The sequence below is a fragment of the Pundamilia nyererei genome, unplaced genomic scaffold (assembly GCF_000239375.1).
Source record: "Pundamilia nyererei isolate P.nyererei 1_Seehausen unplaced genomic scaffold, PunNye1.0 scaffold00077, whole genome shotgun sequence".
Taxonomy (NCBI): Eukaryota; Metazoa; Chordata; class Actinopteri; order Cichliformes; family Cichlidae; genus Pundamilia; species Pundamilia nyererei.
The window spans coordinates 1,140,110-1,153,218 of record NW_005187478.1 but is presented as its reverse complement, the minus strand read 5'-3'; the positions used below and the strand labels follow the sequence as shown (position 1 = coordinate 1,153,218).

Below are 13,109 nucleotides of genomic sequence, written 5' to 3'. Positions count from 1 at the left end.
ATTTTTGCTTTCTTAGACAGTCTCTGCCACTGCATCACTCTGATTATTAGTACAAGAAGTCTCACATTTAAAGTGTCTTCCTTGTTTTGCATCCATTATTCAGCAGCCTAACTCTCCCCTGGGCAATACAGAGTAAGTTCTGAGACCTTTAAATGAATCAAAAAGCTGGGCCAGTGTGTCTCATGCCTGCTCTTCTTGGAATAATTTCTGAGGTTCACCCACACACCCAAACCTCCACTCTCCCCACTCTTAAAATGATATATGGACCAGCCGCAGGCTTCAACAATTTTATTATATTTTTTATGTGATTAATTTGTAAAGGAGCCATTGTGTATATGTAAGGTTAGATACAGGCTTATCAGTGGGATAGCACACATGACAATGAGTGAAAGTGTGTATAGGCTGCCAGGAGATTGCAAAGGTGCTATAGATAGCTTAAATCCAATCCTCTTTTCTGCTGAGAGAATATAGTGATGAAAACTGAGATGGGCTGTGACAATTTCTGTGCTGCTCCTGTGAGACATTAAAAGAGGTGGGGATGCTTTAAAAGTGGTGTTTTCACCACATATAATAGTACTGATTTTTCACTCATTTTCAGGCAATTCTTTGTACCTGACCATTTTCACAGGAATGTTTTGTTTGTTAAACCACTTAAAATTCACTTATTTATCATTTAACCATTGACACAGTCAAATTTATTAGAGCTGTAGTCATAGGCATGAATGCCATTGTAGTTTGGGCATGTTTTAAAATGTTCTTATCCCAGTGTGGAAAGGTTGGGGCTTTGTGAAGCCGTTCCATAATGGTAGCTTGCTTCATCCATTCTAATGATTTATGTTTGTTGCAATACCCAAATGTGTCCAAGTTCCAGCTGTCTAGCTGTTGATTTGCGATGAAGTTGAAGAGTCTGGAGGTAGTCCTCCTTCTCCAGTACTGCACTTTATGTAATGTTTAAGTACCAGTAGCAGCAAAACAACCCCAGAGCATGATGCTTCTTTCCACCATGCTTGACAACTTTGTCTCATCTGACCATAAAACTTATATGGTAGGAGGAATTTGGTTTGTCTTTGCTAATTTCAGTCAAGCTCGAAGGTCTTCTTTTCTTGGTTGGCACCCTCTCTATGCTGTGTTCCAGCAGTTTCCAGTTGATGGCAGACTTCAGCCTTGTGGGTTCCGGGGTAATTCCTGAACATCCTAACCAATTTCCTCTCATCTGGGTATGACAATTTTTGTCTATCTCCAGACTAGGGGTGGGCGATGTAAACGATATACGATAGAAACTATATCAATTTGGCCAACGATAGAGATTTTGACTATATTGCTCTTTTGTGATAGCACATGTTGATGATGTCATCAAGCTGCACCTGTTTTGGTCGAAAGCATCGCAGCGGCTACAACCATTATCATCTGCAAATTATGCCGGGCGTCAGTCATGGCAAAGAGATGAAGCACTTTTGAAATATGGGGAAAGCCAAAAACCGCGCTTCCTCCACTTCCGTAACATTGATTCATTAATGTTGAATTCTCTCGCAGCTGCTCTGTTCCCATGTTGTTGCAGTATATTAATAACTAACCTCGTATTGTGGATGAATAAACTCAGTTCTCCTGACTGAAGTTTGCCCCGTGTATAGCATCCTGCTATGCGATTGCATTTGTCCCTGACCACCAGAATCCCTCATGTTAACTTTTATCGAGTGGAAAAAAAGTTGGTGTTCATCCTCCAGCTTCACTGTGCTAATGTTATGCTAACATAGCTGTGTCGCTAGCAATCACGTAGCACAACATTATATACCAGCTAGCCCAACTTCAGTAACCCTGCAAACGCCACTGCTGTTTAGTTTTGTGTCTTCATTTATGTTGGAAGTGGTAGCAGAGCTGTACGTTTTAATTAGTTTCAAAAATCTCTCAGTCAGAACATGGTATGAAATGTTTAGGTGTAAACTAGCTAGCTAACTTCCTGTTAACTTCTAAAACTTATATGTTACACCCGATAGAGCAGCAACGCTGATGATTTATGTCATGGTTGGCTGTGTGGCAGGCGGGCAAGCAGGAGTGGTGGATCCAAAATGCAGGACTCAGACACAGAAGTTCAACTTAAAGCGCAGCTTTAATGCTGGAAAACCTCTTACTAACTAAACTCACCAAAAGACAAACAAAAACGCTGGTGGACTAAAACACTGAAGCACAAAACATTGAACTGGAAACAAAACACTGGCAACACGGAGGCAAAACACACACAGCTTGTTGAGGGTACGACGCAACACTGACTCAGAGAAACACAGGGTCTAAATACACTGGGAAGTAACGAGGAGAATGAGACACAGAAGGAGAGCACAGCTGGGGGAAATTAGAACTGACGAGACAAGCAAAGCAGGACACATTCACATAAGTCACGGACCTTCAAAGTAAAACAGGAAGGATCACACAGAGACGCGAACTTGACACCGTGGAGACAGCAACTAAGAAACACAGAGACATAAACAATAAGGCAGAGGACTCTAAGAACCGATAGACACGGAGGGGAACTCAAACATGCAGACACAGACTTACAGAACAGAGGGGACACAGAGAAACGAGAAGGGCAAGGGATCGAAACTAGAACCCATAGAATAACTCACACCAAGTACAATAATACAAAAATCACAAAGAACTAAAACGCTGGGTCAGGAGACCCAGGACCCTGACAATTTAATTAAAGATGAAAGAATTTAGACCGTTTTTAACTCTCAGTGTTCGTTTGACTTTGGGACCTGAAACGGACGGAGTTTTGGACCCAGATTACTCCGCGAAGCTCCTCACTACGGCAGGCGTAATGCTCTGACAATCCATCAAGCAGTGCAGCTTACCAAAGTTGTACTAAAACATTTTTTAACAGATTTCTGCAGCCAAAATCGGTTCGAGGTCAGTAAGCACAACCAGAATTCATACATAAGGCACACTCTCGATTTTTGAGAAAATTAAAGGATTTTAAGTGTGCCTTACAGTGTGGAAAATACGTTATACAGAAGAAAAGAATATATCGTGATATATATCGTTACTGCACGTGCTTCAAATTATATCGCGATATGAATTTTAGGCCATATCGCCCAGCCCTACTCCAGACCTTGGCAAAGATGTGACACACCCAAATAACTTGAACTGATGATCCTGGAATGTGCAGTTGTTTAGAAATGGCTCCAACAGACCGTTTAAACTTATATAGTTTTCCTTTTTAGATTTTCACAGAGTTCTGTGGATTTTTTCATTTTTCTGTCTTCTGTCAGTCAAATACTTTTTATGTTGGCAAAAAGAAACTGACCGTTTTAATCAATCGTGATCACGAACAAGAAGTTAATAGGGTTTGGTCTTGTCAAGTTAAAAGACACTGTAGAACATAAGTGAATACATGTCTACTCCAGTGCAGTCTTTGCTATCCACAGGACAGATCAAGTTCCAGGCTATTTGAGGGTGATTTGTACTGTATAGGTTCAGTATGTGTTTTTAAAGGTGACAAATCGCAGAGTGAAATTCAGTGAAAATAAAGCGTGAATCCTAGATTGTGGCTCTGGCTGTATGTTGAGCAATTATGGAAAGTAACACCTTGCAAGTGTAAAACAAGTTTGAGCAGAGTGCCGTGACCTGAGAGTGCAATGAAATGGCAATTAAAGTAAGATGAGCCATTTAGCAATGTTCAGGAGCTGTGCAACAAAGCTCATTGCCGCTCCAGCATTATTGTCATTATTTTTTGGATGCAGTTTAGATTATCAGTGAACATGTAAAACTGGCTTTCCAGTGTCAAACATTTCAATTCTTTCATTGCACATTTAACAGAGCAGCAAAGAAGCAATTATATTCAGAGCTACAGGATGTACATGTTAAGAGTGCCGACGAGGAAAGTCTTGGAAAAGCGGATGTTAGTGAAGAGCACATCCAGGTGATTCTTCTTAAAAGAGTAATTACTCAAAGCTTGAGGAGGAGAGCATGAACTTCCGTAATTTAGCTAAGCGACTAGAAGATGATGAGGTCTTTCTGGTCTATCTTCACATCTTTTATCCTAACATGCTGATATCTTGCACTGCTCTTTCGAACCCCTCCACACAACTGTTATTTTATTACACTCCAATTGCACAAGTAATAAGTTAATGGGGAGTAATGAGCTCAAATACACCAAACTCTAATGGTATTCTACTGCTGTGATAAAGCAGTCATTTTAAATGTACGTTTCCTTGAGTGAAATTCGATGAACACAGCAGATTAATCATGACCAGTGTCAGTGTTTTAATCATGTAATGTAAAGTTTAAATTGCAGCCCCATGTGCAGCACTTAACGGGCCAATAACAAGTTGGGAGTTCAATATTTAAGAACTCTGTGAGAGGATGTAGCGTGCAGCCTTTGAGCAGGATTATTATTTGAAAAGGGCACAGAGTATATCTCTTTCTTCTCCTTGTTTTTGTGTTCTTTTCTGGGATCACGGGCGTTACTGAACCCGGTCTAAGAGTTGTTTTTAACTCTAGAGCACACAGAGGCTCTCTTGAGTACAGAATCAGTGTTAGAGAATAACCCCCATCTATATGCTATAAAATATAGACAGACTTGAAATCATGAAGACGCCTGACTCATTTCTTTTTTATTCAGCTAGCATGAAAAGTCAGTAAACGATTTCCTTTAGCCTGGCAGGTATTGACAGTTGACCTTTTCCATTAACAGTGGTGTATACGCCCAGGGCCTGTGCTCTTCACTTGCCTCCTATTGAGCATGAGGAGAGCATGTTGTACATGTTACCCCTGAGTAACCATCTAAACCAAAGGTGAGGCCCCATCAATCATACTGGATAAAGTCGAGGCCGACATTTCTCCCAGGAGCTGATAGCAGCACAAAAAGCACACAGGCCTCACTTATCAGGACAATGGCAACACAGAGCATGAGCATTGTACGAGTCCCACTGCTGAGGTATTGGACCTTCATATTCATGTAAGACACTGGTATTTTTTGTATCGAGTAGTCGGTTTTGCACCCTCTAAAATATTGCCTAGTGACTTTGTCTGCAAATCAAACAGTCTGATGCTATAGAAACTGTTTCAGATGGCTTTAGACATTCAACTTTAAAACAGCACAGATGGGCAATGCTGCATTTCATGCTATTAGAAGTTGCCCCAAATTGTTGCCTTAGGCCTGAGGACTAAGTGGATTTGGGCAAATTACAACCCAAGACACTCTGTGCTTTAGTAAATAATGGCAGTGCCAAGTGACAATTCATTAGACTAATCACTGATCTAATCACTTCTCATTTGGGTAGGGGATGTTATTCAGTCATTGGGACCAGTCTGATAAGTGTGAAAAACACTAATATAAACAGAGTCTATTAAGTCTAGACATCTGGAGTAATGACTCAAAGTTAACTTCAGTATTTACTTCTAGGGTGTCCTTTTCCACTGTGTAACCACACTGATAAGCCACGAGAATAAAAGAAACAGACTAATATTCTTTGGTCCTCAAAACAACTCAAACCTGTCTGGGTATGGACACGGTACTTTTGTGCTATCTGGCAATACGATGTTGTTAGCAGTCTCTGTGGGTTGAGGCTTCGATGTCCAGTCAGAAGTCGCTGGGTAACTGTGCCGTCTGTTTCTCTTATTTACTCATAAAACATGAGCAGAAATTGGAAACATGATAAGGGAGCAATTGCTTATTGAGAGCTTCAACACTTATGGTTGCATTCACGGCATCATATTTCTTTCCTTGGAATTTGATGACATCTGAGACTAAAATGGAACTGAACCACAGTGTTCATCACAGGTTGCTTTCATTTTGTTGGCAGCTGGAAAATTACATATGTGCTAATTGTCTTACCAGTAAAATAGTCTTAGTGTATTTCTTCTAAGGCAAGTGTTAGCTAAGTGTCAGTCTTGCAAACTGACAAATAAAAGTAAGTTCTCGATTTAAAAGTATTCTGTCACAGTCTGGCTGATCCATTTAGAAATGTATTTGACTGAAACCTAACAATTAAATTCTGATTGAATTTTAAGTATGGTAACCATTTATTAGAAATCAAACTAATACAAACAAACAAATACTATATCCTTCATGCTTTTGATGAAATAATTTGCCATCTCCTCGGCTTATGTCTAAAAGTAGTAGCTTTAGGTTACTGGTTGGCCTCTTCAGTTTGTCTTGTTGCAAAATAAGAATTTCCAGAAGAAAAACAAAGAAAAACGACATTTTTAAAACTTGGTTTTGAAAAGAACTTTAGGGTCAGGAAGCATCATGCACATCAAGAAGGAGTCAAAAATCAATCCGAAATGAGTCATGCCGCAAGGTTTTAATGAGCTGACGGTGTCGGAGCGAGCCGGTGTTTTACACGCTGCGTCCTTATCAGTGTGTCAGAAACACATCCACTGACATGACGCACAGCAGTCAGCGCCATCGCTTTTTTTAGTAGCCATTTGGAGACTGGCTGCACTGTACTGAAACAACTGATTAAATATTCTGCTGCTGCTACGCTCTGAGGAATTTATTTTTCTGTTCTTTGTGAGATTTAAACAAAAATAGCAACCAAAAAAAAGACCACCTATGAATACATCATTAAAAATAAGAGATGATTAAGAGTGCTTCTCTGCAGAGGATTCATCTTTAGAATAGCTCTCCTGCAGTGAAATGGAAGGAGAGGGGCAGAGGGAAATTTCTAATGAATTAAACAAGGCTTGACTATAATGAAGACATGATTGAATCACTGGCTTTCTGCTTGCAGGAGAGTGCCTTTGCTTAGACGGCTACATGAAGGACCCGGTCCACAAGCACCTCTGCATCCGCAGTGAGTGGGGGCCCAATCAGGGGTAAGTTATGATAATCACCTCATAATGGTTTGTGATTGCTCATTACCATCCCAAAGTCAACAACAAAGGAATCACCCTACGCATCAAACCAAGTGGTATTAATTTGCCTGCAAGAATCAAAAGGAACAGTAATGCTGATAAGTACAGCTGATATTTTTGAACACATAAAAAATTCTAATGCAGGTAATTAGCTGTGCACATCGGCATGTACTGTAAAGAGATCATTTTTCTTTGTTGCTCGGGTATTTGTTTATAATTGATGTCATCGTCTGCCTGATACAATTCCTAGTTTTACAGTCCTCCGCTTGTCCCGAGGTCACGTCACTGCGTAAAACAGATTAGATGTGTTATTATGCAGAATGTTCAGATTTACATTTCTACAGCTCTATTCTCTGACTTTATGTATCAACAAATCCTAAAGTCTGCTGTTCATAGGCACTTTCCCTAGCAGGGTCAAAATCTTACAATATTGCAGACAGAGAGCCAACAATTACCCCCCAGCGAACACAGATACCATAGGACTTACTGCCTGCTGTCGGCTGCTCTCAGTGGTCACTTACAGGCTTGGGAATACATCAGTCGAGGGTCTCTCCAGCAGCTTCCACCTGTGGAAGTGAACAGCACGATTTTAGCACCTCAACCAAAAATCACAACTGCAGTAATAAATTGTACTGAAGTACAACATGGTTTTCTAAAGCCAAGCAAATTCATGTCTGATCTGTGTTCAGTTTAATCTTTAGGTGTAATTTCTTGCAGACTCAATGCAGCCACAGGCGGTGAAGTACCTGCTGTGACGAGTATTTTAACTGTTAGTATTAAGTTGGTATGTACCTCCGAACCCATAATATATCCAGTAATGTGGCTGCAATGACAGCTGCGTGACTTTTAGTACTATCTTTAAATCATTTTCGGCCATAGGTAGATTTGTTAATTTTCAGTGGCTTTAATGTGGTTTATGATCTCTGCATCTTTTGACCTCAAAGTCACCAGTTCTGTAATGATTCCAAGTGATGACTCGATATTTTTTGGCCTTAAAAATGCTGTTTCAGGCTCTTCTCCAGGAAGTTATATTAACACTTAATTGAGTTCGCATCTGCTTCGTTAAAAAGTCCTTGACCTTTGGCGAACACTGGTGCCACAGTGCTGGCCACTCAGTGACCGCTGTGTGTGTAAGTGTGTGTGTGAGGTGTTACTGGTTTAAACTGTCTCGTGGAGTTTTCTTGGTTTGTTCTGTGTGTGTTTTTATACCAAAACATATTGACTAGAGTGCTCATGACATTTCTTTTCTTAGAAAAAAGAAAGACATGCACTGACCACAGGGAGATATATTGTGAGAACGAGGGGACCCACTAAAGTTTAGCTCCAGAGCAATATGTCTGGGCAACAACTTGTTAACAAATGGTAACAATGAAGAGGTACCCCACTGTGACTTCTTTAGTTCTTGTGGACTGGTACTAGATTCTGCTGCACCTTGAAATCGTTCTACCAATCAGTGAGAAGAATGATTGTGATGATGGCCTGAACAAGTCAAATCATACATGCCTAATCGATCACGTCGCCGGCTGGCATGTATTCTCTGTATCACACGCCAGCCTCAGTGCAAGTCGGAAATGTTTTCGTCTTTGTCTGCATTTTATGAAACGTCAGAAATTTGCCCCCTTTGCCCATCTACGTAACTCTGCACCTCTTTATCTCATTTCCCTGGCGCTCTCCCTGAGTCCCTGTCACACCTGTGTAACTGAGTGAGCACCCTGGGGTGACTTAAATGTTTAATGACCACGGCCTATGGTGTGGATGCAGCTCTAGTCTTCCTCGATGTTCTTTTTGCTTACAGTAGTGGTGGAGTTTGCTCAGAATGACATCGGTCCCCTGTCACTTCTCCCCCTTACGCTCTCACTTTGCAGACTGTTTAGTCCCGGAGCTGCCACTCCCCATTAATCTCCATCATTGCCCCTCTCTCGCTTCTGCCTCTTGGCATCTGTCTCCTCCCTTTGATGCCCCCACTCTCACTGGCTCCTTTGTGCGCCCTCTCCATCACCTCCCGTCTCTCTCTCCTTTCACTTTGACCCTTTCTCCCATTCTGTCTCGCCCAGTCATCCTCTCTTATCCCCTCCCCTGGTAAATAGATATGAGTCAAAGTCACATTGCATGTCAGCTGCTGGAGAAACACATTTTTCAATCATTATGTTTACACGTAGTGCACACTGCAATGCTGGTTGTGATTTGTTGGGCTCTGCGAGGCGGGAAAAACTCAAAGTCACACACGGAAACATGGCTAGTGTTTCGATGTCTAGGGGGTTTAGATTAGGAGGATGGTACAATGAAAAATTTAACACTTCGCAGGCTTTGATTTTAACACACAGTTTTATTCTCTCTCACCTTTTTTCTGTTCCTCTGATCTATTCTTTTTTCTTTCCTTTTTTTCATGCCAGTCCCTGGCCTTACACCATCTTCCAGCGCGGTTTTGATCTTGTGATGGGAGAACAACCCTCTGATCGCATTTTCAGGTAAGGAGAACTTCACAAAACTTTGTTTTATCTGACTGCATTTTCTGTGGTGCTGCAGTCAAATAACTTGTTAGAATTCAGGTACAATAGCTTTGATTGTGTCTCTCCCTTATGATTAGGGGAGGATTTTGAGCTCCGGCTGCAGAATACCTTCTAACTCTGTCGGTTTTAAATGCACTATGAAAGGGAGCAAGAGGTTTGATTTTCAGATGGGAGAAACATCACATAAGCTGAGAATTGATTTTTAAAACAATCTGAATGCTACACATTCATGACATTGATTGGAAAAGTTAATTTAGTTGACCACTTCAGACAAGGTCTGAATTAATGCATAATGCATATATTTTCCCTGCTGCTAAAAAATCATTTTAAAAAGGTTACAACGGAACAATGGCTGATGTTCCATTTGAATTGAAATTGAAAACACTGAACAAGTCCAGTGTGTGACAGAACAGTTTCTGTCCATGCTGACTCCATATTGCTTCTCAGGTCCATAAGTTCATAGTGTTTTGGGTTTTTTTGTAATTTTACACCACCATTACAGAGTGGATCTTAAATCAAACCAAGAAGATGTGATTGAAGTGCAGACTTTGAGCTTTAGTTTAACAAAATTATTGCATCAACTGTTAAAGATTTTTATTTTATAAATTGTCTCCATTCATACAGGCTCAAGTTGTCAGGGCTCTGTGTGCGGGCAGGTAGAAATGTGGATCCAAATGCAGGACTCCGAGACGAAATGTAACTGAAACCACAGCTTTTATTGCTGGCATGAAACAAAAACCCAAACCAAACCATGAAACCAAGCAGGCACACACAGGCAGGGTCTGAGGGTACGACGCAACACCGAGCATGGGAAAACACAGGGCTTAAATACACAGGGTAGTAATGAGGGAATGGGCCACAGAAGGGAGACACAGCTGGGGGAGATCAGGGCTAACGAGACGGGGGAAACAAAGCTGCACACACTAACATAAGACAGACTTTCACAATAAAACAGAAAACATGAATCACAACTCAGAGACACGGACTCAACACAGAGAGACAGAAAATGACGCATGGAACTGAACTATACATGAAACCACAATTCCTAAAATATGGATAACAGAAACATGAAACTCTAGTAATAATAGTAATAATAATAATAATAATAATAATCACCACAACCACAAGAGAACAAGAAAACAATCCATGATGCAAAATTACACCAAAACATAATAAACTCAAAATACTGGGTCCAATGGACCCAGAACCGTGACACAAGTGTAATTAGACAGTTGACTGTAAAGTGGTTTTGCAGCCATGTTGATTTGATCCCATCGTGTTGAACTCGTGGCATGTGGTAGCTTTTCACTGCAACTCTCGCTATTAAACTCAAGAACAGGAAGGCCAGGTGACATTTGGGCTGAAAATCCTAGAGAAACATTGTCTGTTGTTGTTATGGCGTGGACACTGTTGTGGAAGTTTTCCATTTAATAAAGCCTGCAGACAAGCGGTGAGCGGTAGCTAGCGTGTTTTAATCAAAAACAAACAATCTGCTGTGGTGCTAAATGACAAATATTGTTATTTTCCAAATACTTATGGGACTTTTGTAAATACCTTGCTATTTCTTCAGCAATTCTGCACTGATGAGCAACAAAGAGCAATAAAGAGTCTAAAAACAACACAAAAGACCTGAAAGACAAATTCGAGCATGCAGGATATTCACCTTTTATTTAGCATATATGACAGCACAAACAGCTAAGATAAATGACTTGCTAAGCACCAAACATATTTCCAAGTTACTAAAGAAACAGATATAGTTCACAGATGTCGATTCAGATTGAATGAGCCCTGAAAAGCAAGTGAATGCTGGCCTTTTGTCAGATAAAGGTAGCTAATTTACAGCTGCTGTTATAAATTATTATGCTTTTAGGAACAGATGAATGTTACAAACACAGCGTTACAATATATATTTAATCTTTTCCCTTGTGTCTTATGACAGAGATCATTGCTTTAGGCTTTTGCCTTGAAGAGAACATATAGCTGAGAGAAAATCATCAACATTCACAACAACACATCAGGGTATCGGGCCACTTGTCTGAGACCGAGGTATCTAACAATATTCTCAACTGCTTTTCTTGCCAAGTTCTCCGACTTGAGAAAGAGCAGATCTAAGAAGGAATGTGCCACTGCCTTCATTACAAGTTTCTGACTCCTTTCATGACAGCACAGCAGCAACAACAAGTTTGTGTGACTGCACAGTTGACGTGAACCGTTCTTATCATTGTTAGCATTGTCCCTATGCTGGGACACACATTCGAAGCTGGAATCACAGTAATATCTCCCGGAGATGCTTTGATGCATTTCCTTGCCTGCCAGCATGCTTTCTGCAGTAGGCTCCCCACCTTTTTTACAACAATAGTTTAAAATCTCGTTGTCCTCTGGCGCCTTCAACACAGCCATCCATCCTAATTTAAACATTTTTAGCTTTGAACTTCCTCAAACGTCCCTGTTTGCTCCACACATTAGAAGAGACCTTGAATTTTGAGCAAGCACTCGCTGACCTGCGATGCCGTCCTCTTGTTTCTTTGAACAGATATTACTGTTCAACACAAAAGCTAATTAGCTGAGTGAAATTGAAGCGCTATAGAGAGTAAAGCAAAGGAAACCTAACAACACAAACAAAATTCTTGCGTGTTGGAGGAGCTAAATGGTGAGAGTCAGCATTCGCAAACAGTGTTTCCTATTTGCACAGTATTAACCGCAGGGAGTTCCTCTGCGGACTGCAAACATGTTTTCCACTCAACAACCGTTTCCTCTCGGGGCCTCTTAGTGTTTTCCACCACCACTTTCTCTTAGGTTGGACCAAATAAGTCGTACAGTAGCACACAAGTCCCCAGTTGTCCATTATGAAGCTGCGCTCATTAAGTGGCTGCTAATTTGTCCTGCGGTCACCCATATACGTCATACCGCATCACAGGGAATTTCAGCACTCCTGCTATACACAGTCCCGCAGGAGAAATGTGAGGTAGCAACAGCGCAACAGTGAGAAGCAATATGGAAATATTACTATTTTAATGAACTTCCATGTTATACTAACTTGTTACAGCCAAGTGTTTTGCAGTAAACAGGCAACAACACTTTGATCCACTCAAATCTTTTAAACTTTGGAACAAAGGGAGTAATTGGGTGGATATAATGAAGTGTTCCATTTCTATAGTGATTTAATCCTTCGCTTCTAAAAGCGACTTGTAATGCATGAAGCGCCCACAATTCACTGCCCTTTCCTTATGCTACGTTAGCATTTCATTAAATGCAAATTGAACAATTGTAAATGAGGAAATATGTTTAGTCTGCAGAAAAATGCCTGTTAACTATTTAATCAACAAGTCCCCCCTTTTTGTATTACAAGTATCCATGAATTATTCATCAGCACTAATAATGCATTTGATGTTAATCAGCATGCGCTGTTTAACTAAAACTTGAAGCATTACATTTCATCTGCAGAGTGTTTAAAGACTGATGATGTCCACTGACTCACAAATAAAGAATTGTTTTAAAGCCCTTGTACCAACCATCTGTTGTTTACAGATTTATGGCCCTGTTTTGTCTTGGGGGAAACTCTTATGGGCCCTTTTTTGCCCGGGTGCCTCATTTGCTATGCAGTCTGTCCATTAACTCGGTGCCCTTCTGCTCAAGTCAGAGTTATGCAAAAAGGATAACTTAGCTGAAAGGTAAAATAAATAACCTGTAACAAACACGATGCCATTAGTCAGAAACACTGACTGGTGGATTTCCAAGGTTTGTGAG

General features: G+C 40.7%; 1 protein-coding gene across 1 annotated transcript in view; it reads left to right on the top strand.

Moving 5' to 3' along the window:
- The window catches only part of astn1 (astrotactin 1), a 466,944-nt gene that overhangs the window by 172,444 nt on the left and 281,391 nt on the right, over nt 1–13,109 (top strand). Inside the window, exons 9-10 of the mRNA XM_013911994.1 lie at nt 6,729–6,813; nt 9,246–9,320. Of these exons, the coding sequence (XP_013767448.1) occupies nt 6,729–6,813; nt 9,246–9,320 (160 nt within the window). The remainder of the gene's footprint in view (nt 1–6,728; nt 6,814–9,245; nt 9,321–13,109) is intronic.